The sequence below is a fragment of the Gymnogyps californianus genome, chromosome 4, assembly GCF_018139145.2.
Source record: "Gymnogyps californianus isolate 813 chromosome 4, ASM1813914v2, whole genome shotgun sequence".
Taxonomy (NCBI): Eukaryota; Metazoa; Chordata; class Aves; order Accipitriformes; family Cathartidae; genus Gymnogyps; species Gymnogyps californianus.
In genome coordinates, this window is record NC_059474.1 from 16952444 (window position 1) to 16978644 (window position 26201).

General features: G+C 37.2%; 1 protein-coding gene across 1 annotated transcript in view; it reads left to right on the forward strand.

Annotated features, from left to right (window-relative positions):
* The window catches only part of CC2D2A (coiled-coil and C2 domain containing 2A), a 66944-nt gene that overhangs the window by 39665 nt on the left and 1078 nt on the right, over positions 1–26201 (forward strand). Inside the window, exons 22-36 of the mRNA XM_050895316.1 lie at positions 2919–3011; positions 4947–5038; positions 6761–6928; positions 8421–8526; positions 10591–10700; positions 10820–10916; positions 12169–12267; positions 14871–15047; positions 18287–18490; positions 18973–19062; positions 19886–19999; positions 21548–21682; positions 23925–24047; positions 24656–24714; positions 25158–25335. Of these exons, the coding sequence (XP_050751273.1) occupies positions 2919–3011; positions 4947–5038; positions 6761–6928; positions 8421–8526; positions 10591–10700; positions 10820–10916; positions 12169–12267; positions 14871–15047; positions 18287–18490; positions 18973–19062; positions 19886–19999; positions 21548–21682; positions 23925–24047; positions 24656–24714; positions 25158–25335 (1845 nt within the window). The remainder of the gene's footprint in view (positions 1–2918; positions 3012–4946; positions 5039–6760; positions 6929–8420; positions 8527–10590; positions 10701–10819; positions 10917–12168; positions 12268–14870; positions 15048–18286; positions 18491–18972; positions 19063–19885; positions 20000–21547; positions 21683–23924; positions 24048–24655; positions 24715–25157; positions 25336–26201) is intronic.

Sequence of the window (26201 nt, forward strand, 5' to 3'; positions counted from 1 at the left end):
GTTTGCCTTTTGCCAAAAGAACACATCATTGGGTGTCATTAAACCATAACTGCCAGATTTTTTTCAATATGGTTGTTATTCTGCTGGTTGCTTTCCAGTCTGTGCCAGTTACCCCACCCTCAATACAGAATTTTGCCTTTTCTTCATTGAGACTTCAGTTATCAGAGTCTTCAGTTATCAAGAGCCCTCTGAATTGTGGTTCAGTCATTCATTCTATTAACCACTCTTCCTAATCAAGTATCGTTGGCTAAATTGCTGACTGTATTGTGTCTCCTCATCCAGGTCACTGGTGAAGATACTGAGTAATATTGGCCCTATAATCAATCCCAGGGGTACTTTGCTAGTTAGAGAACACCAACTGGACACTGAGCTATTGATCCTTACTGTTAGAGCTCCGTTGTCCATCCTGTTTTCAACCCAGCAAGCAGTCCATTCAAACCCATACTTCCTCAGGTTTTCCCAACCAGGAATAACTGCATTCTGCTTGTTGACAGTGGTGATATTTTCAGTCTATATCCTATCACTATTCCTAAATGACAAATTCTGTAGTCATACCTAAATCTGATAATGGAAGTTTCCTGCTGTCGGTTAACTGTGGTAGGCAGCTAAGCACCACACAGATGCTTGTTGACTTCCCTTCTCCCTCCCACTGTGCACAGGGGAGAGAATAGGTAGAGCAAAAGCAGGAAAACTCATGGATTGAGATAGTTTTATAAGCGAAGGAAAGAGGAAGAAGAAAGAAAAAACAAACAAAAAACAAGTGATGTAAAGGCACTTGCCACCTCCCACATGTAGACCGATCCCTAGCCAGTCTCTGAGCAATGGCTGCCTTCCCCAAAATTCCTTTCCTTTCCGTTTCACTGCTGATCATGATATTATATGGCATGGAACATCCTTTTGGACATTTTGCGTTAGCTGTTCTTGTTGTGTCCCCTCCCAACTTCTTGCGCACCCCCAACCTACTTGCTGGGGGGGAGCTGGAAAAGGAGATAGTGTTGACACTGTGCAAGCACTTCTCAACAATAGCCAAAACACTGGTGTGTTATCAACACCATTTTAGTCACAAATTCAAAACATAGCACCATACCAGGTGCTATGAAGAAAATTAAGTCCATCCCAGCCAGACCCAATACAATTAGGCCATGAATTATCTTCTTTTTTTCCCCACTGTGCTGTTTCCCCAGGTGATTCTGTTTTATTCGTCCTCTCCAATCTTTTTACAGTGTACAGCACTAATATGCAGCACTGCTATGAAATCTTCTTTTGCTTTATATTTTTGGTTCCTTGTGTTCCTCAGAACAAATGGGTCCATCATCTTACCAATGAACCCAGCAGCATGCGCTGTAGGATTTTGATAATCATGCTCATGGGCAAGCAGAATGTCTTGATACACTTACAGAAATAAAGCAACACAAGTGTCTTGGATCAAATGGGAAGAGTTTCAATATTTGGTGTTCAACACCAGAGTTGGGGCCAGTCAGTCTGTATCTGAGTATTTGCTTTATCAGAAGTTTATGATCTTTTCCTGTGTCTTCTGAAAGATCATTTAATGCCAACAGTTTACTAACAGTTAACAAGTACTGATTAATGATTTGTGAAACTTAAATCATATTGCAGTAAAAAGACTTCTGAAGGGAGCAATGCATATGCATGTACCAGTTAGACATCCAACTCCCAATATTGGACTTCTAGCTTAGTCATCACTAAAGCTGCCTAAAAATTAAGATTTCTGGCTCAGAAGAGCTATTCTTATTTATTTTGTTGCTAATCCGAAGTCATTCAACAATAATTATTATGCACTGAAAAAGTCAGATAAAGATTTATTGTGGAAATAATGAAGCACCATGTTTCCAGAATGCGCTTCCTGGACCCTTTATGTTAGGAAAAAATTATGTTCTCTTAAGTAACAACAGTAGCAAAATGACCTGAAGATTAATTTTACTGACTATCTTTTACATGATAACTAGCTGTGGTTCTAAAGCCAACCTGATTTGCAGACTGCCATTAAGCTGCAGGTCCTGGGAGACCCCCTGGACTTGTAGACTCTGTGTTTTGCTTGGAAGCTGAGTGTCAGCTCTAGCATTTTCTTAATTTATTAGACGCTTTCCTAAACTTATTAAGTTATATCTGTCAGTACAGCTTTCATTGTAGTCCACCAGAATAGTAACCACAACCCTGAGAAATATTCCATCAACATACTTCTCCCCAAGAACCACGTGCTTCTTGTAAATCTCTTTTTGTGGTGGTAACCAGTATTCATCTCAGCCCCTTGGTTAGGCTACAGACTCTTTTATCAAACCTCAGGCAAAGCAAAATCTTTACACTCTGGCTGCTTAAAGAGCTTTCACTTTCTCACAATGTACAAAGATTTTTATTATGCTATTAAATCTCTATTTCTTAAATATAACTTAAAAATAGCTCAATAATTGCTTCTCAACAAACTCTCCCACAAGAAGAATTTCTTCCAGTGTTAGACACTATGAAAACTAGTTACGTGTGTTAAAACACAGTTCAGATTTCAGGTCATCTTCCATGAATACTGCATCACTTCTGTTTATAAAGGATTCTCCCTATTGCAGCTGCAGTAAGAGAAGCCATTTCCAGTTGAAATGGAATTTCAGTTTACAGCAGCAGGTCAAAGTTCAGCTTTAAAAGAAGAGAGGGAAATCTTTGAGTTATTCATAGTAATATAACCACATGAATCTTGTAACTTAATGGAATTCTTGTCTCTATTCGTGGAAGTTTAGCAATGCTATTGCTGTACACATTAGCATTAAAAATAGCTTTATAAACCTCTGACATCTGTTTTGGTTTACTGTGATCCATACATTAATATTAATGAAATATTTACCATTTTTCTTGTATGTAATAAAGCACTGAATATATATCAAATCACAAACTCTAGTAAATGTCTTTAGGACTATGAGAAGAGACTGCAAGAGAGGGATGTGATTGACAGCAGAAATTACCTACATGCACACAGAGCAGTTGTTGCCAACTATCTACAGAAGGTAAGCTCCAAAAAATATGGATACACCATATTTCTCTAGGCCATACATTGCTTCTATACTTGGATGCTTTATTTCCATGAATACTAAAAACTGATTCATCTCTAAACATGACCTACAGACATCTTTAAAATTCCAAGTTAGGCCTGAAACTGGTCTAATTGAACAAGTGGAGGTTGTGAATGACTCATTTAATGTTATGCAATATACAAAATGACCAGCCATTCTGGATTTTTCTAGCAGTTCTGTAAATTCTTTTTTGCTCCAGTGTCCCAGAGATTTGTACTGTTGCATCCCAGGTATTCAGTGATTTCCCTCTCCTCCCTATTTTCCTTCTTGTAAGCTGTGATGCTAAGAACTTAATTATCTCCATGAAAGTGGCCCTAACCGCTGTTAAAAATCATTTAATGCAATACACAGTGTCTTGTCCTGCAGCCTAAGGCAGAGGGCATATCTTCCATCATATTACCTTCATTGCGGTATTAGAGTAACATCTTCTCCCCCTTATCTTGATTTAATTTATTTTTCTAGTCTGTTCATTCTGTTAGGATGACATTCTCTTTAATCCTTAGGGAAAAAAATTATGGGAAAACATTTGTCATATAACCAAGAGAAGTTTGCAATTTCAGGCTATTTTGGCAAAATAGCAAGTGCAAAACATGGCTACCAGTTTCTTACCAGTAGTGGAAATCTCAAAAAGTGTATCAAATCCTAGCCAGCAAAACATGTAATGTGATGATAAGGTTGATTTCATGCAGGACAAAACAAATTGCCTGTTAGAAAGAATGGTTTGTAAAAGAATCATAGACAATGAAGAGTGTTTAAATCTCCCAGGCAAGTGCCAAAGCCCAGATTCAGTACAATAATATCAAAAAATTATTTTTAACAAAGCTGTCATGTCTGTGTCAGCCCTGTATGTTTTGCATGGTATTTAAGTGTGTACTCAAATACATGGTTTATGCAGCGCACTGAATAATAGTATAGTAGTACAGAGTAACATGCATTATGGTACCTTTATTTGTCACTCTTCTAGATTAAATACAAGTAGGCTTTTTTAAAATTATATTTGGATATTTTACACTTCTATAAATTGTCAGATGTGCTTGAAAATTAGATTGCTGACATCAGAACTGAAATTCAGTTCACTCTGAAATGTGATCTTTATATGCCTATCACTTCAACACAAAGATATAAGACTAATAACTTAAATGAAAACTTTTAAAAATGACAAAGGGAGATGTATTGCAGAAAATTGTTATCGCTGCTCTGCAACTGATCTTGTAATAGCACAGTACATAAAAGGCATTACTAGCATTAGTGGTAGGAAAAAAGGACAACGGCAACACTCTGTCAGTCTGCTTCCACATAGTTGTTGGGAGAAGAGGGAAGACTTTAATCTCTGTCCTTCAGTCTATGACCTCAGCATAGAAATGAAAGGAACTAAGGATTTTAAGCATTTATTTGAAGTCATAGTATTTGTAATACAGGCTTCATCGATTGTTCTGCAGTTCAAAGTGTTGCTTTTATTCCCCATAACTACTACCATATAGATTTCTCTACAGCCTTTTCTGCAACTTCATTTAGACATGGAAAAGAGATGTCTGTTAGTGTCATTTATTGTTGTGATTGTTTCCAATGATGAGCTATAAGCAGGTAAGACTTCATTTTCTGATTGTATGCTTTCATATGTTCTTATATCTGGCTAGCCAGTATGTTTCTAGAGAATCATTGTATTTGTAAAATGAGCTTATATTATGTTCTGAAGACATATTTGCTGGAAAGAAAATTTTTCTTGGACCGTGACTCTCTTAAAAGTGGGGAAAAAATAAAGAATGTGTACGTGGACATTTTGTTTGTGCTTTATAGACAGAATACAAACGTTTGCAGTGGGTTTGGATTAGAAATGTACTTTTGTCTCTTCTCCCTCCCCATTCACAGGTTCGAGAATCAGTAATAAACCGTTTCCTCATAGCAAAACACCATTTCCTTCTCTCTGACCTTGTCAATGAAGAGGAGATTCCCAGCCTGGGGTAAGGGAGCTATCTGTATTTGTTCTAAATCAAAATAATTAATGTAAAACTGTCTGATCTTTTTTTGCAAAGCGTATTGATGTGACTAACTGATGCGATTTTGTGTTTAGTATAATATCTAAACTTCCAATCACTATGTACACCTCTGCCAGTACAGACAGTGTATTGATACACAAAGTGCATAAAAACTTTTTTAAGAAAAAGTCTGGTTTTGGCAGAAGTAATGTGACAGCATGTAAATAAGATTTAGCAGGATATAATGCATCAGGCTGCGATCTGATGAGCTGAGGATAGCCGTAGCTGGTGCCAGATTGAATGATTTCCAAATACCAGACAAGTGTCAGAGGTAGTAACACTACTACTGGTTCTATAGGTGATGCTCACTTAGAGTCGGTGCATATGCCCTGCAAATAATGTGCAATAGATTTTTTTAACAGTAATTTTCTTTATTTTACTTCTCATGTATTTCTGTTTGCTGTTGCTGGATATTGTCATGTGCTGTTTATTTTCAGAAATGTTATTGGGTTTGGAAATAACTTCTTTTTTCTTTTAAGATGATTATTTGTTTTATTACTTAAGCACTTTCTTTGAATTTTTGTTCCAAATCCCATACTTGTCGATTTTGACATTTATCAGTCATCACAGCATAGATGACTCTTAATTAGTGTTGCTCACTTAAAATCTGTGTAAGTAAACAGGTTGTGAAAGATAGTTATTTTATGTAGGAGTTGCTTGTGTTCACTGTAAACGTGACACTCTTAAAATAGAGAGAAAGCATTTTCAATCAGCAGTATAAATCTAAACAGTCCCATCTGCTGGAGATACAGAGACTTGCTCTCCTACAAAAGAGTTCATTCTATTTTTTAGTTCATGTTTTCACATCACAGAATGGAAAAATCCAAATGAGACTATAATCAGCTTTTGGAGTTGTTTAAAATCAAATGCTTCATTGATATTTCCTTATCATGAATACTAAGTCATATTGGATTCTATTTGCTAATTTATATGGTTAATGAATTTAAAATACACCATGATTTATTTAAAGTATCTACTTAGTAAGATATTTCAGTAACTCATGGGTTTGTGTTATTTTGACAGTAATTACTGTGATTTTTTTATTATGTGTAAGGAAATAATGCCATTGGCTATCAGTTTTTAAAGTAGATTTTGGAATGTCTGCAGTTAATATCAATGATGTGTAAAAACATACATCTGCTTTTTGTTCTTTTCTGGTTTGTTTTTTTTTTTTTTCCTTTGGTTCTGCTTTGCCTTGGGTTATAAGTTCTGAGGGTCCAGGGTATGTTGTGGAATATTCATTCTGCTTCCTTTCTATAGCCTATTGTTTGTTGTACATAGCTGTGTAATTAGACTTTTTTGCCTGTTCCATACAGTGGTTGTTGTCATCTGCTAGATACCTTGTTTATAGCACTGTAGTTTAGATCTATCTTGAAGCTGTGTAATTGTCTTATTTGTATCTTACCTAGTTTTGGAAAAAAATTTTTTTTGCATATTTAAGTTACAATTTCTGAAATATAAGACAGAACTGGATTGTGTTGTACTAAACAATTAAAACATTATGACATTTCATAGAGCTTTGTATGGCACTAACAGGAGCATATATTTCCTTTTTCTGTTAGTGCATAATTTGCATGTGTGTCATGGAAACACTAGAATGCTGGATTCTATGCAAAAATGACTAAATATCTGTTTTACGATTATTAGTATTTTGGGACTCAGCCTCTTTAAACTGACAGAGCCAAAACGACCATTAAAGCCAAGAAGAAAAGAAAGGAAGAAGGTCACAGCACAGAATTTATCAGATGGAGACATAAAACTGTTAGTGAACATCATTAGAGCTTATGATATTCCAGTGAGAAAACCAGTGACGAGGTATGTTTAAATGCCTGTTCCCAGTACAGATACATTTTCTGGTTGCAGCTGTTTTGAGGACAGCTGAAGCAACTAATGTTGAAATTCAGCCATGTGTGTTGTTTTGACCCTCATGATAAAAACATATATACATACATTTATCTTTTTATTAATAAAGAACTGCTGTTTTGTAAGTTTGTAGAATAATATGATGATTTATCAATAACTGCTAAATTCAAGAAATGTTGTATCAAAAACCGTATTCATCTGCTTGCGGAAAAAACTGTCTGGAAGATAACTTACAGCTTTGACAATGTTATAACTCTGGTAATATCAGATGAATTATACCTTAAGCAAGACTGCTAGTTATGCTCAGGGCAATTTTAATTCATAGTATCTTAATTAAATACCAAAAGAGAGTATTAAAAAAATCCAGTTCTTCATTGTGGGATACTATGTTTGCCTCCTGAGTGTGGCATGTTGGTCTTCTCCTTCATGAACTGTTGAAGTTAATGGACTGAGCCTAATTTGGCTCTGAGTAATTTTAAAGGTGACCATTACCTTCAGGCACATTAAGGCAATGCCTGCACTGCATGATGCTGTGTCATGTAGAGATACTTGAGTTCTAAACGCTCTGTTTCAGTTCCAGAAGCATTGTATTAGTGCAGCATTCTCTCTCTCTCCCAAAATGAATACACCTTGCATTTAGCTCAGAGGTGTTTTCAAGCTGACCAATTACTGTGCATACAGAATTTAGTGTCTTCTGCTGGTTTATCTCTTTACTATAATATTCTGTTGGATTTCTGTAAATAAGTTCATACTGAGAAAAGCAATTCATATTAGAAACATGTTGACAGGAAGGAAAAGATGAAAAATTCAATTCATTATCAGTACTACAAAAATAACTAAAAACCCTCCGAGTCTTTTTGCATTATATGGTATCTTATTTTGAGCTGCTTTCTCCATGAACAGTTATTCTTTTATAATCTCTACTGTGGTGTTATTACAAAAAAAGTTATGTGGAAACAGTATAAAAATAAACGTATTAACATTTATTTTATTTCACTCGTGGGTTGTCGATTGTGTAATATTCATATGGGTTTAATTTTGTCGTAGAGGCCTTGCCTGAATACCATGAAGTCTACACTGTTTATGAATTCTGTGGGGATTCATCTCCTTAAACTGAAAAACCTGTAGCTCAAGGAGATTGTACGGGGGAGGCAAAAAAAAAAAAAAAAAAGTCTGGGGTTGATAAGCTCTTCAGAAAAGAGCCTCCAGGTACAAAGCAGTCTTTTGCAATGAGGCTTACAAAAGCTATACGCTTGCTACCCCTTTCTGGCATTCTTTTCGTGTTACTTGATTGAATAAATATCTTTCCAAGGTTAAAGTCATAACATAAAAATATCAGAAGTATTTCCAGAATTTTGTATGGTTAGTACAGAATGTGAGGGATTCATATTTTGTATTGTGTTCTCTGTCTTGTCTTGTTGTTGTTGTCTGTTTCCTCTCATAGCAAACTTCAACAACCATCCAAATCTTCAAGGTCCTTTAGTGAGATGTTTGCAGCCTCTCCGTCAGCTCAGAGCCCAGCTGATAGCCCAGATTGGGCATTCAACCAGGTATATTACAACACTAACATTTTCTTACGTGAAGTTGTGAGCATTCCACTTTTCCACAGACGGTAACGTTCACCATCAGAAAGTTATCTTATTTGTGAGGTTGGCTTGCCCACTGCTTGATCACCAAAAAGATAGTAAAGCTGCAAAAGGTTCAGAGAAGGGGCATAAGGATGTCAGAAATACGGAATGGCTACTGTGCAGTGAAAAATGGTAGGGCTTTTCAGCCAGAATGGCAGTAACTGCGAGTAGGGGAGGAGGAATATGGTAGAGGCACAAAATCATGAGTAATACAGAGACTGTGGATAGGGACTGACTATTTACTGGCTCTTTCAGTACAGGGGTGAGGGATCGTCAAATGAAGCTGGTAGGAGATAGGTTCAAAACAAACAGAAGGTTGTGATTCTTCATGCAGCAGTGTCGCAGAAACACTAGACAGCGATGTATTTTGAAAGTCAATTTTCTTTAATGATATCAAAATGTAACGGTCAAGTTGGACAGGAATGTTATGTTGTATTGAGGTATAATGGCCGGATGAAACAGGAATATTAGGTCGTAACACTGCAACGAACACAACTTGTTACAGGTTCAGGATGTCAGTTGGGAACTAGTACTACACAAACTGTAACCAAATCTAAGCTTAGAATGACGACTCAAAATGCGCAATCACTCACCAATAAGGCGAGGCTCGCAACCTGCAGGAGTTTCCGTGGGCGGCGTCCCAACCCACGGGGAGAGCCCCCGGCTGCAGACCCGCTGCTCCGAGGAGGACTGGCTCCACGTGCCCTCCGGCGGGGCTCCATTTATACCCTAGGTCGGGTCGGGTCGGGGCTCGTGGTCATATATGGTCAGTGGTCTGGAAACTTCTCTTAACCGAGGGGTTTTCCTGGTTGAGGTGTTTTTGGTGGGCTCGGGTAGCTGGGGTGCATGGCTGGGGCACTCTGTGTACGTGAGTCCAGAGTCCAGTTGCTGTGCAGCTGGCCGGCTCAACCCCCAACCCGCGGCTTCTAGTTTAACTCTTTCCTTCCCGCGGTTGAGAAGTTTCGGCCTTTATCGGGGCAGGTGCACCTGCCACAAGCAGTTAGTAGGTGCCCAGAGAAGTTGCTTATGTGTATTGTGGACTAAAGAGGTTTACTTGCATTGAAGTGGGTATTGGACAAGTATTTAGAAGAGTGATCCATTGGGAGTTACTAAATAGAAAAATCATTACAGGCTTAGGAAAGGCCTTCATCTGAAAACAGTTGAAGCCTGGAAGAGTAATAGGAGAAAATATCACATATGCCTGCTCTGGTCTTACTCTTCTGTATGTGTTGTCTGATGGCCGTTTTCACAGCCTGAATTTTGGGCCCGGTGCACTCTTAGTCTAAACCAGCACAGCCATTCTTATGGCTGATACTGAAAATACATTTGCTTGCTATTGAGGACTAAGGTCAGCATCCTTCTGAATGAAGATGGAAGCCCTTCAGGGTTTTTTCCTGTTTTTCTTATGATTCTCCTTCAAAATTACAGCTTTTTGAAATGTAGAAAAGGCTCTGTCATATGCATTTGAATGTTAATGAAATGCTCCATTAAGGCATTTTTAATCACATTAGGGGTTTGTTGTGTCTGGTAGAAGTTGCTTATCTGTAATAGGAGCCAGTTTCAGAGACAACCAGGATTGTAGCAGTAGGCTTCTTGGATTACAGATAAGGGGTACAAGTGCACTTTTTTCCGCTGGTGTCTGGATCACATGTTCTGTTTCAGTTACCTTCTTTGATTAGATAAGCAGTTGCTTTCCCACTCTGGGAGAAAATGTGGTTTTGCCGGTGTATATAAATATGTCAAGTATTCTGAATACGCATAATCTTTTGGAAATGCTAACATAAAATATTTTTTAAAGTTTCATAAATGCTTAGAAGCCTGGGAAGTGCAGTATTTAAGGTGTATTAAAGTTTTATCTGGGCTGGACCAACCTGATCTCCACAAAGTATACATTTATTTTTCTAAATACATGAAAATGTGTAATTTTATATGTTCTGATGAATTTTTATAGAGGTCTGTTTCCTTTGTTTTGATCTCTATTTACAGGTTTTAGTCCGTCCTTTTGTAGAAGTTTCTTTTCAGCGCACAGTCTGCCGGACAACAACAGCAGAGGGTCCAAACCCCAACTGGAATGAGGAACTTGAGCTTCCATTTAGGTGTGGCAAAATGAAACCAAATTATTTCTGAGTAATAATAATTTAATTTGAGCATGCAGATTTACTCAGATTTTCCTGTTCTGTTCAAATCACTTTTCTGGTTTATTTAACCTTTTCAGAGCTCCTAATGGTGACTACAGCACCCACAGTTTGCAGTCAGTGAAGGATGAAGTCTTCATTAATGTTTTTGATGAAGTACTTCATGATGCTGTAGAGGTGAGTTCATAATTGAAGGACAGTGTATATTACAGAATATTATGAGCTTTTTGAAGTTGACAGAATAAGACTTTTCAGTGTAATAGCTTTCACCCTCCTTTGCCTCTTTTTTCTCTGTCATTCCTTATGATTTTATATCTAGTCAATACTGCCAGATTGTTAGAGGGAGGAATCTTTATAGTGTTAACCTTTGTCTGTACAAATTAAGCTTGTGCTATATAATCTGCTCCTAGAGTTGAACACGTGTATGTAATCTGTTTTACTGATATTTAATGAAATTGGAGATACTAAAATTGAGAGGCAACATCTGAATTGTAATCTGAATTCTATTCTCCTTAAACTTAATCAGAATTTTTTACTACATTCCAGATGAATGATCCCAGTTCCTGTATTTTTCGTTAACTTTTTATGCTCTCTGTCATCCTGTTTTACAAGCTGTTTGGTGAAAAAAACCTCCATCTTTTGGTTGTATATATTAATTTTTTGGAATGAGATAAAAATTGCAAGTGCTAGTAACAAGAAATTTTTGTAAGCTCTCAGTGTTGGCATAACTCCTTCCCCTGTTGAAACCAGTGAAAGCTTTCCCAGTCAATTCAGCATGCACAAAAATAGCAGCACTCAACATTCTTGAAAATATAACCCAAAAATAAATAATGCACACATTTCACTGAGAACAGAATTCTGTCCTCAAAACTGACATGGTATCTGATGAAGCAGAAGGAAGAAAGATACAGTCTTGAAACTCAGGTGTCACTCTAGCCTTTAGAGTTTTTTTTTTTTTTTTTAAAATAACTTGTAGGCTGATCATACTAGATTTGGAAATCCCTGATAGGCAATACACATGAAAACAATGCTTCCATTCCACAGGGTTTAGTTAGATTTTCATACAATTTTACCTTCAAAAAGCTTTTTTAAATACTAGTAAAATATTTCACAAGAAGACCAGAGCTTAACTTACTTTGTCTGAGAAGACTCTTGTGGACTCCTTGGCAGATTTTTGAGTTCTCCATCACAGATTATACAGGACTTGAACCCTGAAGTGCAAGCATGGACCATGATGTTCTTGTATTTGTTCAGCATCTGGCATGCTTGAAAGGCATGCAGAATAATCATTGCCATACTAGTAATTGAACTGATATTTATAGTAAATTATTAAAACAATACAAAAGTTTTATTAATGCCTTGATTATTGATGGAATTAAAGGAAATGAAGCTGTCTTACAAAGTCTTATGTTGGGCAACTTTTTAATAGGATGATCTTGAAAGAGGAAGTGGAATCCGCACTCGTGTTGAGAGACACTGGCTGGGATGTGTTAAGATTCCATTTACTACCATATATTTTCAAATGAGGGTAAGTGTTAATAACTTGGAGTAAATCTCTTAAAACACAAAACTGGAGAATGGAAAGGGGCTGGTAATGGAATGTCAGATTTAATGATGTTCTCTGTACTTGTTAGTTTATTTTTATTGAATTATTTGAAAATGTCTTTGAAACCACTGTTTTTTGTCAAATTTGGTAAGTATTTGTCAGTAAGTTCAACATTTTGAAGGGAGAAGAGATAAACAAACATACTTCTACACTGATAATGCAGCCTGGCTTTCTTCAGTAATGAGGTTGAAAGTGCAAATTGTTTAGATGGTTTTGTCAGTGGCTTTTGAGATCTCTGGTACTGCACAGCCTAGATGATAGGTGAATCTAGGAATAGGAATATCACCTAGGTAGGTGATAGGAAACTTGACCTAACTTCTTTTTTCATACTTTTCATGAATCACCAGATTTTCACCTTTGCCTCTCCCAATCCCTTCTTTCCTCCATTTTTAGAACTTTTCAAGAGAAGCTTTCTTGCAAGAGATATCAACAGTTAGTCATGGGAGTAATAGTAAAACATGCAGTTCTTCATAGGGGAAAGGCATTTTTTTATCCAGCCACCCATCCTGGACTTAGGTTAAAGAAACTAATTTTTCACATCAATAGTCCTATCAAATCATAATCTTACTGTAGGACTCTCTTTCTGCAGGGCAGTTGCTTTCATGTGTAGATGAAGTCATCATATCACAAAAGTCTCCGTTTCTTACTTCATGAAGATTCTGACATCAGTTGCATACCTAATGACACGTTAATTTGCTCTTCTCTGGCTATATGGGGCACTTCTCAGAACCTTAAGGGCTTTAAGACGTACTGTGAGCCTCCTGGATTCTTTGGGTGGAGGATAAGTCTGTAGGAGTCTCATTTAATTTAAATGCAGTGCTTGGAGTTCAAAGTGGTTTTCTTGGGCTCTCCATTTGCAAGGCATAACAGAACATAATTGTCATGGGATTCAAGAAAGCATGGTATTCTTTTCATTGCTGAGAAATTTTGGACACTGTATGTCTAACTAGTGCTAGTCCACTTGCTTCTGCTAGATCATTAATAATATGCTATCTTCAACTTGGGAGGTTAATCAATGAATTTAGGTGTTTGAGGGTTGTGGTGCCCTGTAGAATGAAGCTTGCATTGACTGCAAAGAAGATATAAGTAGTAAGAAGGTATAGCCTTCTTTTCATGAGTCTTAGGCCATCCTGTGCCGACAATGTCACATAATGTGACCGCTGTTGTTATAGGTCAACAAACAAGAAAGAACAAGATCCTTTACTCTTTTTAGGGAAATGTTCCATGCTGAATGCATGAAATTCACCTGAGAAGTGTGTCTGCTCACAGTCCTGACAGACTTAATGGGCAGACTTAGACATTTTAACAGACTGCTTACCAATACATAGTGAAGGACACAGCCTATAATCCATCTTTGAGGATTAACAATACTGATGTCAACCTCTGTTCTTCGTCCTTCTTGTTGGTGTATCAATCTTTCTGTTGTAGAACCAGAGTAGCTCCAGGATTCCTGTCAGATGCACTCCTGACTCTTTGAGGAGGTGTTGCAGTTTGTGATTCCCTAAGCATAGTGTGAGTGCGTGCATAGATCTTCCCAGCATTAAAGATTCTTTTCATTTGAACAGGATTTCTTACTGAATTTGAAAAAGTCTGATCAGCGGTTATATCAAGGTGCATCTAGCAATTAAATTTCAGTAGCAAAAGAAGCACTTGTTCATCCTGTTCTACTATACTGCAGCAGAAATTCTGAGTGATTTATTTAGAGTTTTCTCCTCATCAAAACTTAATTTTGTTCTTAAATGTTTGATAAGCCAGCCCAGTGAGTCATCTCTGAATTCTGCCCAAATCAGGAGGTTAATCTTCTTGCTTTTCTCTTAAAGCTGTGTACTTCCACTGTTGAGACTTGCCCAAGCAAGCATGGGGCATGCTATCTCTTGTCTGACACAACCTTTCAGAAAGACCTTATCTTCTGTTTGTGGTGGCAGAGGCAGGTGCTAAAGGCTGGTGAGTCTTACCAGAGCACTCTTCCAAGGGGAAGCTGGCTGAATGGGCCCAGTTCCAGTTGCACCCAAGAAGCATCAGCAGCTTCTGCGTGGAAGGTGTCCATCTGTGAGATGATGGAGCATCATTCCCACATCACTGAAACATAGGCAAAGGCCTGTTGGTGTGATGCTGCCTTCAGAAGTGTAGTCCTGCAACCTGTATTTTGCCATTTTGTCATTTTTCCAGGTAAATAGTGCCATGTGGAGATTGCTGTTTGAAAGAAAAACAGTGAAAGGCCAGCACTCTTTCTTTCTCGAAGAACTAGTGTGTATGATTTCCATTACATTAAATATTAGTGTCCATAATATGCAAGAGAGGCTGAAATCCAGTTGTAATTAGTACATTTAACAATGAGATGTCTCATGTTTTCCCCACGGTTAATCTGTATATATGTCATATTCTCTCATTTTATTGTTTTTTTAATTCAGAGTAATAAAGGAATTAAAGGAATAAAATGTTTGAATACAAGTAGCAAATGTATTTGAGAAGGAATTTTTGCTTTTTTGCTTCTAATGAGAAGTATTTCTCTGTATATGTTGTAGATTGATGGTACATTTAAGGTGGATATTCCTCCAGTCCTCCTTGGCTACAGCAAAGAAAAGAACCTGGGAATCGAGAGAGGTTATGATTCTGTGCGAAATCTGAGTGAGGGCTCATATATAACGCTGTTTATTACCATTGAACCACAGCTCATTCCTGGAGAGTCAGTCAGAGAGAAGGTAACTAATCAGTAATTCATCATACTCTTGCTTTTTGTTTCCAGTGGTGCAGTTCTTGAGATGCATATAAATAGATATGCTTAGTGTACCGAAGGACATGAATACAAGTACAGAAGGACATCAATACAAATTCTGAGTGTTCTACTGCAAATTTTTTAGCTCAGTTCAATTTAATTGGATGCACCATTAAGTTAGGTGGTCACTTAATGCAGGACAAATAACTTTCACCAGGTATCTAGTTCCAATGTTAGTAGAAAGCAAATTTGCATTCATTATCTGTGAGCATATAATTTTCCCATTTACTTCTGTAAACAATAAAGTGTTCATGTGAGTATTTGTGAACAGTGGACGAAAAGGAGGTGGCAGGTGCAAACATAGTATTTTCTTGCTTCTGTGTTTACACTATTCAAATACAGCATTTATTATTTATGGCTTCATGCATACCTCCAGATCTTGAAGATAATTATTTCTAAAGAGCAGCTGTTAATTTTTTCAGTTATTTTACTAAACCAGAAGTGCCTTACACTAACAACGACAATATGTAGTTAAAATGCATACACCGCTTGCTATTTTATGTAACATTATGCAATGATTTTGAGATCCATTCAGCAAGGATGTATGTTTTTCATGCACTAACAGCAGCAGTTCATTCTTTTCCAATTCAGTGCTACACTGGTCATTTATTAGAGACAAACAGGAACTGGAGAGAAAGATCTATCTTTCTATAAGATCTATCTTATTCTATAAGAATAAATATAAAATTGTATGATGCATTCTAAAACCCCTTTTTACTGTTAAATTATAATCTTGGAAACTATCTAGTCCTATGTCTTCTTGCTCTCATGCAATACTGTGGGAATTGTTACAATTTAGTACTGTTGAAAATAAAGAAAATTAATAAAGTGCATTCAGGGATGCCTTTTAAGGTTAATTAGTTTGAATGATAAGATTAATACGAGGACTCAAAACCATAAATATAAACTTAACAGCCTTGAAGCACCTTGAATAGATGAGACCTTATTCAAGAGTTTCATAGTCTTAATCTTCACATACAGTACTTAGTTGCTGGGAAAGAACTGTACTGAATTTGTAAGGAAACAGATCTCTGTTTATAGAAAGACCTGTTTCCAGTACTGTTTCAAAAGAAAAATCATAGAAATTCAAGTAAGGGGCAAGATTATTGTAAAATATTATGGATTATATGTTGTGAATCTTGACCTCTTTAAATAATGAGCAAATGTTCAGAATTTGTTGCATAGATGCAATTTGATGCTTAGTTACAAAAAGTTTATGTATTGTATTAATGCTTAGTAAAATGGTGCAGTTTGGTAGCTATATTTAGAATTGATTTGAACACTTGAGAGGGAAAAACCAGCATATTTTATTAAAGTCATAGATCTTTCTGACATAAGTTCTCTTTCATTTCAAATATGACAGTAGGAGCTAACTGCCCCTTGCCAAAACTGAGACATAAAGAACTAGAAAGAGACTGAAGTACCTTCCATTCTGAAGATGCAGCAAAGAATCGTAGCACAGTAAATCTTATAAAAATTCTGCTTAGCAGCAGATGATTTGTTTACCACGGATACTAAGCCAAACCAAGTTATTTCTTTAGCAAACATTGTACAGGATTTTCAAATAATCAATTTTTTTCAAAGCAATATAAATAGAAAATAATAAAGTATAATTTCATGTTAGAGGAAACTAAGTAAAGCAGGACCAAATTTATTAAGAGACTGTTCTATTCAGGGTGGTATGTATCTAATGAAATCTGTACATAAAAACACTACTAAAGTGACATGTGCGTGTATTCTAACCGTGACTGAAAAAGTTTTAATTCTGTGCTGCAACTCCCCAAATGTAACACATACACTTATTATAGAAAGTGTTTGGCATAAAATGACAAAAACTAACTAAATATTTTTGCTGTCCTTTGATCCTATTCCTAGCCATTCCTGCTGTAGTTAACTCATTTGAAACATTTGTGTACTGTTTTAGGATGCTAAGCTTAATTTTAGTTTAATTTGACAGTAGCTTTTTTTGTTTCTTTACCTGTTTTTCCTCTCTTTCCTGCTGTCCTTCCTGAATCTCTATATAGATGAATGAAATGCTTAAGAAGGTACAATATTAATAATCAGTTGAGAGATTCCTTTTGTTCCCTGTTTAAGATTTAGCTTGGTTTTGTGCCATTCAGCAATGTTTTTGCACTTTGCATTACTTGACTCTGACATAGTAGTTGTTTATTTGTCAGTAATATTTGCAGTGAATTACTACATTTAAACTTACAAAGTGCCAGTGGCTGTACATTTCGGCTGTTAATTATGGTTGAGAAGAATCACCACTGTGTGCCTTCTCTGCTGACTTGGAGGTCTAGCTACAGGGCAGTGCCCAGCTGTTCCACCTCTGGTCAGTTTGAGAAGAAGGGTAACAAACGACAAAAAGTGGTTTATTTTGAACAAAAATATTATGAAGGATGAGCTTTAATTCTCAGTACCACTAGAAATATACAAGGGATTCTAAGTAGATGAAAAAAACTATTTTGACTCATTCTAATACCTTTAAAAGATGACATAGGTGTCATAGGTTGTCTTAGGTGACATATGAGCAAATAATTGTCATTGTTATGTAATTAATATGTGCTTTTGAGTCCTAGATTTACTTCTGGAAAATCTCATCTAAAAGCGTTAGAATTTTAGACAAGTCTGAATTATAAGGATTCATCTAAAAATTACTTGGACCTTCTCTGCAAATATTTTGGCATTGCAAATACTGCGACTGGTTGTTGCAGTATTATTTATATAAAAATTACTGGGATTTTGTGCATAACCTCAATTGTGGTTTTAATGGAGTGTTATGTTTATAGCATGTAGGATTAGTACCTAACCATAATTGTTTACCTTTGAATTAATATGTGGTGTTACGTACTCATCCCTGCAGTTTTACTTTGCCATAACTTTCACTACATTTTTCAGTGCTTTAATAAAGCCAGCTTATAGGTACAGGTCATTATGTGCCTTCGTAAGTAAATGCAAATTGCCTGATTTTCCATTACCTTGACCTTTCTTATATGTCTGTGAGCCAAAGTATATACTACAAGGAAAGTTCAAAATGCTATTAGGAAAGAATTTTACACTCTTTTTATGCTGCTGTAAATGGTGAAATAAGGCTGAATATAGTAAAGACTTAAGCCCAAACTATAAATAAAACTATTTTTGTATAAATTCTACTGTCTTTTGAAGTTTGATACTCAAGAAGATGAGAAGTTGCTCCAGGCAGCAGCAAAGTACGAAGCTGAATGTACATCAAAGTTTCCAAGCCGCCAATGCCTAACAACTGTAATTGACCTCAATGGGAAAACAGTTTTTATTACCAGATACATCAAACCTCTGAATCCACCACAGGAGCTTCTTGATGCCATCCCAAATAGTCCTCGAACAGTAGCAGTAAGTACTTAGAAAAGCTAGTGAAGTTTCTGGGATATGGATTTCAGAATGTGTGTGTGTTCACATGTGCACATGCACATAGGCACATACCATTTTTATATGTCTGCTGTACAGCTACGCTTTTTGTAAAGGAAAAACTAGAGATACAAAATAAAGTAGTAATGACTATGTGTGATACACAGTAAGTCTATCCATAATGATGCTGGACAAGGATATTTTTCTTGGAAAAAAATAGGTATATTAATGAGTATTGTCCTTTAAAAGACAAAGAATTATCCCAAACCTCAATGGGAGTAAATTATATCAGTCTTTGATACAAGTTCTAAAATGAGCTAGCTGCTACTGTAATGAGGTTAGTCAGTGTTTTGTCATTGATATCTGTGGAAACAGCACTATGCTTCACATCTGGTATAATAATACTATTGTTAGATATCCGTGTCGTGAATTGAAGGGGTGACTTGCTCTGTTTTGTTTTCTTGCAGGAATTGGTGGCTCGATATGTTGCTTTGATTCCTTTTTTGCCAGATAGTGTGTCATTTGCTGGAATTTGTGATTTATGGAGTACATCAGACGTAAGCAATGCATTAAACAGAAGTTCTTTATCCTCTTGAATGTGATGTAACATCCTAGCAGCCCCTGCTTTCGGGGGGAGATTGTACTAGATGAGCTCTTGAGGTCCCTTCAGACCTAGATTATTCTGTGATTCTATTATTGTGAGGACTATTTTTCTTTATGAGCCATTTATTTCAAAGAATGAGGACCAAAGCTTGAGAAAAGTTGCTCATCCTGATACAAGCCAAAATTTTTGTCTTCAATAGTTTGCAATTGATTGACCCTAAGAATGCTTAGGGCTTCAAGCTTTTCCTGGTTTTTTTCAGTTATAAAACAGTCCAAAATGGCTAGTCATACACAAGTGAAAGGAGGCTGACTGATGGAGACTTTAAAACTAGACTTAAAATCGATCATTGTAGTTCCAAGGAACTACAGAAAAAACATTGCATGTAATGTCAGCAATAATGGGAGATTTAGCCTTCTCTGTCACATACAAATAAATCCTGTCATCTGTAGAATAACAGCAGACATTAAGTTAATCATAGGTGATGTTTTTACCATCTCAGAACTTTTCTGCAAAATTCAGAATAACTCAAAAGACAAAGACCCTGGTTCTTGTGGTAAAATCTCAGATCTGCATCATGGATTTTCACAGCATTCACTCTTCATCCTGCATGTTGAAGCAGTGCCCAATAAACAATAAAGATCAGTTGCAAAGATCTGAGAGGACTCTTTCACTTCAGAAGTGTTAAGAAATATTATTAAATGTTGTAAGTTGAAAACACAGTTGATAACTGCATAGAAAGATGCAATATTTTTTTTTTTTTTTTTAACCTCAATTAGCAATTTCTTTATCTTCTGGCGGGAGATGAGGAAGAACACGCCGTGCTCTTGTGTAATTATTTTCTTAGTATGGGGAAAAAAGCCTGGCTTATCATTGGAAATGCTATTCCTGAGGTAAGAGGATTTTTTCATTTGGTCTGAATATTGACTTTTATTCTGTGAAGTCTTTTGGTTCCCACCAATGGATAGAATTGTTTCTTGCTGGCATGTTTTTCCTGGAAGTTATCTAAACATTGGTGCTGCTGGAACTGATTGTTTTCAGAGAGAAAAAAAAAAAAAGTTGAAAGTATATCTTAGTATAAATATAGTCTGTTTTTTTTTTTCCTGGACCCATGTTTCCACGCTTAATCTGGTAGTAGCTGTCATCCTCATAGTACACTACCAAGCATCTGTAAACTACCAGGCATCTGTAAACCTTGATTGTACTTTAGCTTGTACACATGGTGTGTCCAGGACAAAGGTAATGGAGACAGTCCATTCACACGTCTCAGTCGTGAATACACAGACTGTGACAGAGTTTGGGTGAGATTGGGTAAAGGTTGAGTGGTGGCAGGAGAGGGTTAGGGGCTTGCCAGGAATCTTAGTGCAGCTGATGGCAAAGCTGCAGCAAGAGCAGTGATAGATTTGTTCAGGCTCAACAAGTCAATCTTCATCTGCCTTCTGTAATACAGGCACGTTAGGCAGTCTGCTTTGCCTTGGACTGCTGTATACCCTCCCATTGCTGTCAGCCCACTGTGGCAGCAATCGTCTGGCTTATACTGGCTAAGAACTAAAACATTTAGATTCTTTTGCACCTTAGGAGATGCATTTGTTCTAAAAGGGGAGCACTCAGATTTCCAAGTAACCAGTGCTGCTCTTTTCAAAGAGATGGTAAGACTGTTTATAATGCCAATTTCCACCATTAGTATCTCAGATGATTACCAAGCACACGTGAAAGTTTGCTGAACAGAATTTTGGTAGAAATCCCTGTCCAAACTAGTTTTTTCAGCACATTCTGAGATACTGCAGTGGCAGAAACAGGTACTCAGGTACATTCCTTCCACTCCAAATCTGATGGAGATGGTGGTCCTTAATAAAGCATTCAGCTTCCACATGCTGTAAGGAGGGGGATTATTCCAGGTATTTCAAGGTCCCTGGAAAATGTGGGAGATGATAACAAGAAAATAGAAGAGCAGTTTAGGGATTCCTGATAGAGAATATAAAAAGAGAGCTGGGAAATTCCTTATGTGCCTCTATGAGGGAAGGCTGATGGATGAGACACAAAGTGTGCTGCCTAGGTGGCAGTCCTTCAACTCAGAGATTGCCCATGGATGAGAGTTGTGGCAGTAGACAAGTAGGACATGAAGTGGCATACATTAGACATTCCTGTATATGAAATTTTGCATCAGTTCGTAGCTGAACCAAGACGACTTTCAGAATCTGTATTTTAAGAATGGCTTGGGGCTGTGTATGTCTAACATTTCTCTGCCACATCAGAGAGAGAGAACACATTATTATGTGTTTGTTAGTTGGCTGAGTTGTAATGAACCTGTAAGTTCTTCCAACCAGTTTGCCCCCAAAAGTACTATTAATAGTAAAAATTTAATACTCCAAACAATACAAAGCATACTGTCTTTGTAACCAGTTTTCAAACATCTTTCTCATACTTTTTTTTCTTCCTAGGGACCAACTGCGTATGTATTAACTTTGGAACAAAGTCAATACGTAATTTGGAATCCCAGTACTGGATGTTTTTATGGGCAGTATGATACTTTCTGCCCCTTACAAAATGTGTACTGTCTGATCAGCTGTGATAATGTAAGTGTACCCAGTCTTGTCACATTTCTATACACGTAAGAGCTGGTAACTTGATAGCTTGACCTTATGCATCATTTGTTCATCCATGTAACTATATTTATGCTGTCATGTTATTAGTGATTTTATTCCATCTTAAGTAGGTTTTTCAGCTACTTTAAATTAAAATAAGAAGGATTTTTTTAATCAGCATTTAGGTGGATCATGACATCTGTTCATATAATTTTCATTACTGGGTTTTACACGTTTCCCAACTTGGATGGCCTAAGTTTACCACTGCTTAGCTGAGGAGTAGCAATTCAGCAAAGCTCATAGTTTACAGGTGAAATGTAACTGAAAACTGAAACATAAAGCATATTGGAAGGAGTCACTTGAGTTGCATATGTAATGGCGGGCACAGCCCTGAATGGTTCAATGTGTAAAACACAGAGCTGGCACTACAAGGCACAAAAACTGTATTGATTTTCTGCCTGGCGTCAAGTCTTGCTGTTTATTTGCTATCAGTCAGATACAGGTAATACTAGTGCATGTTTACAATTTGTTATTCACTGTGTGGCTGGAAACCCTCTGAGAAAGAGCAGTGGGGGAGAGGAGAGAGAAGACATCGTGAGAGCTGTGCAGCTCAGGGCAGGTGAGCCAAAGGCTACAGAATGGGGCAGAGCTGAGCCTGTGCTGGGAAGGACAGAAACCCTGGGAGGTTTCCTGCCAGCAGCATTCCCTGACTTGGCTGGAAGCCAACCCTCTGGGGACACAAACAGGGACATGATAGCAAGGTAGAGAGATGTGTGAAGGTCTGAAACTGAGGAAACAGAAGGTGAGTTTAAAAAAAGAAAAACCTAGGTTTTAGTTGAATGAAAACTGGAAGTTGAGTTTAAAAGTTTGCTCCTCAGTTTTTTGGAAACACTGTAAGGAAACAGTGAGTCAGGCTTCCATTGTGCACCAAAATATAGCAAACATTTGCTTTTATTTTCTATATTGGAAACATACCTGGAGAAGTCATTTGAAGTGTCATGCATTGTAAGTTTTGTTTTTTAATCTTCTGGGGTTTTATTCTAAACACAAATCATGACTTTGGATGGGAATTTAATATTCTAAAGCATATTTATTTTAAAAGTGTCAGTTCTGTCTTTCATTGAAAGTGTTCTGGGGTGTGGTTGATTTTTTTTTTTTTAAGTAGTACTAAACCTACAGTTAAGAAAAATGTAACTTAACTTATTTGTTAATTGCTGGAAGAGGCAACTAAGGACGTCAGCACTGACAACCTAATCAGCTAACCTTGAACTACAGAGCTCAACAACATCTTTCAAGGCAACTAATTCCAATCTACATGTGACAGCAGAGCGATACCACTTCATATCCAACCGGGGAAAAAACAGTTACGTTGTGTCATATTGGCTGTACACAGAACCCTCAGTTACAAAAGGTTACATATTAATTACTACATTTGCATACTAATTGTTGGTACATTTTGCAGCCTTAGCAGTAGTTATTTAAAGGTTGTTTTGAACAAGAAACCTACAGTGCCTGCATGCTTCAGACTAGGCTCACAGACCAAACTGAATGTCTATAAAGAAGTGGTGTGCAAGACATGGGTTCCCCTTGATGACAAAATATACGTAGGAGCTGTGTGTGTCTGCAACATCTACTTATATTCTGCATCATAAGCTTGAAATAGCAACAGTGCTGGGGTGCAGCAGGCTACCAGGCATCACAGCCACAGCTGCACGGTGCTGGGCCACTGGAAGAATTTCATCAGAATTCAGAAAAGACTTGTGTAGCAATCCAGAGGGGTGGAAATGCAGCTCAGCACACCAGGAGAAACTCTAGAGTATACCGTAACCCAACACCATGTGATGCTGAAGTGATGGTAAAGGCAGAAAGTTGCTGAAAGCATAAAAACGGCCGTGGTGCACAGTAGATGAGGCATTGAAAAGGAAATACTGGAGAAAACAATGATTCAGCAGGAAGAGTTGCCAACTGCAGACAGTAATTGTGTTCATACACTGGTCTCAGTCCATACTCAGAAGCACGAGACCTGACAGACCACCACCATTCCTTTTGATGCGAGACTGCAGAAGTTGCACATCAGCTGTCACTATACAAGATTGCCTTGTTTCCTATGAACTCATACTGGTCATTGCTATAGGAGGTCAAGATTATATAGTATTTTATTGCTATGTAAGTGGAATGTGTTCCATAGCTGTGATTATATGCTGAAAGTTACAACAAACTTGCTTTCTTGCAGATTTGGTTTAATATGCAAGAATATGATTCCCCAGTAAGGATAAGTTTTGATATCAGCAAACCAAAACTTTGGAAGTCTTTCTTTTCAAGAAGCTTGCCATACCCTGGTCTCTGCAGCATTCAGGTATTAATGGATCTATTACCAACTCGATTTGAGGGGTTGTGAGATCACAGACTTAGTATAAAGAAGCAGAGACTAAGTTCTTCGGACTTCTGCGGTTAAGTGTATTTATGCAATAGCACTGGGTTTTAAAAAGATTTTCCCAGGCACTCCTTAAAAAAAAAAAAAAAGTGAAAGCAAGAATACTACAAAGTATTTGGTTTTTTACAGAATGAGTGCACAGCTGTTGTCATCTCAGGACAACAGTGAAGTAAATGGGACAAATCTTTAACACAAACATATCTAAAGTAGTAGCTTGGTATTATAAAGAAAATGTCAACTTTTGTCTTATGGCTAGGAAGGCATTATTTCAAGCTGTACACACATCCTTAGTAAACAAACAGGAATTTCTCTACAATTTATCAAAGGTATAAGTAATTGAAGTTTACTGCCAGCATTACACACAAACATCTAGTTAATGTTTTTATCATGTCTCTACTAAATAATAGATTATTTTAGCATAACTGTGAACTCATGTGAGTACCATCAAGGCAGTAACTCCTGAAGTTACATTGTTGTATCTATAGAAGAGATTGCACATTTTAATATTTAATTGTTTTATTTATTGCTAGCCCGAAGAATTAGTTTATCAGCATTCGGACAAGGCTGCTGCAGTGGAACTACAGGGCAGGTAATTCTACCTCCAAAACAAATGCTGTCAGTGCTGATCACTAGAGCGTATTCATACCTCAGTCCTAAAAACCTGCTTTGAATGCTAGGAATTGAGAATGGACTTTACAAAAAACAAAAACAAAACCCAGCAGCTGTAGTTCACAGGGATTTTTTTAACTCTCTCTCTCTTTAACAGAGATTGCCAGATAGAAAGAACTGATCAATCCATTGTTGTGGAGGGATGAGAGAAGGTGTAAACTAAAAAGGCCCCTGGCCTCCCATTCTGTTACCGAACACACAGGCACCATATATGTTAGCATTGCTTTTCTGTACTTTTAGGTAGTGGTAAAATTAACTGAGGTCACTTGTGTTCCCCCTAATCTGTACTAAGTGTGCCAAGGGAGATCAGTTCAGATGTCCAGTAAATACTAGAATTGTAATAATCAGTCTATTTCATTGCAGGATTGAAAAAATATTAAAAGAGAAGATTATGGAATGGAGACCAAGGCACCTAACTCGTTGGAACAGATACTGTACCTCTACCCTACGTAACTTTTTGCCACTGCTGGAACAAAACCAAGGCAAAGATGTAGAAGACGACCATCAGGCAGAGCTGCAAAAACAGCTAGGAGATTACAGGGTACAGTTGTGAACATATGTGGCTTGTGCATAGAAGTGGGAATCTAAATCCCTAGGATTTAGTATTGCTACTCTGTGTTATAGAAGAGTGTCCAAGCTAATTATTTTCTCTACTACCAAAAGTCACAAGAGCTTTTATACCAAAGATAAACCAATGTAATATTTACAGAGTGAAGGAGTGATGATTTATTTCATTTGTAGATGTCGAAGATAAAAACTTTCTGTTGAACATAAAGATAAGAATGTAAGATAAATTGGCTGCACTGTTCTTGTATTATTGCTGTACCACAACAGTCACTACCTCCAGTACATAAATGCAAGTGCAGTCTCCTAGCACTGGATGCTTATGGGTTGATTGGTGCATTAGCTCTCAAGTCTGGTCAGTAAGAACTTGGCACTGGTGCGGAGTAGTACTACACACAGTCTACGTACAGGTGCAGGAGCCCACACAACAGCATGCTTTACTTCAGTTTTGTACTCTTTAAAGACAGAAGAAAATTTACTGAAGTATTCACTGCAGCCACCCGTGTACCCATGCATTCTTCCTCCAGGCCGTTCTAAAGCTTAGGTCCTTCTGCTCTTCATGTAAAACCCACATGGTGACGATACCATACACAACTATGGCAATTTTCAAAATGAGTTGAGGTTTCAGTTCCTGTTGGACCCGAAATGTATTATGGGCAGGAGACGTTTGCCACCTCAAATCCCCAGCCAGTGCAGAGAGGAAAACACAATGAATTAAAACCAAGTAAGAGGCAGAAAAGCAGCAAAGTTATGCTGTATGTGTTCATTAATGTAACTTTATACTAGTGGATTTCTAAACATCTTCACTTCAAACTTAACCCAGAATAAAGAGGAAAAACGTCA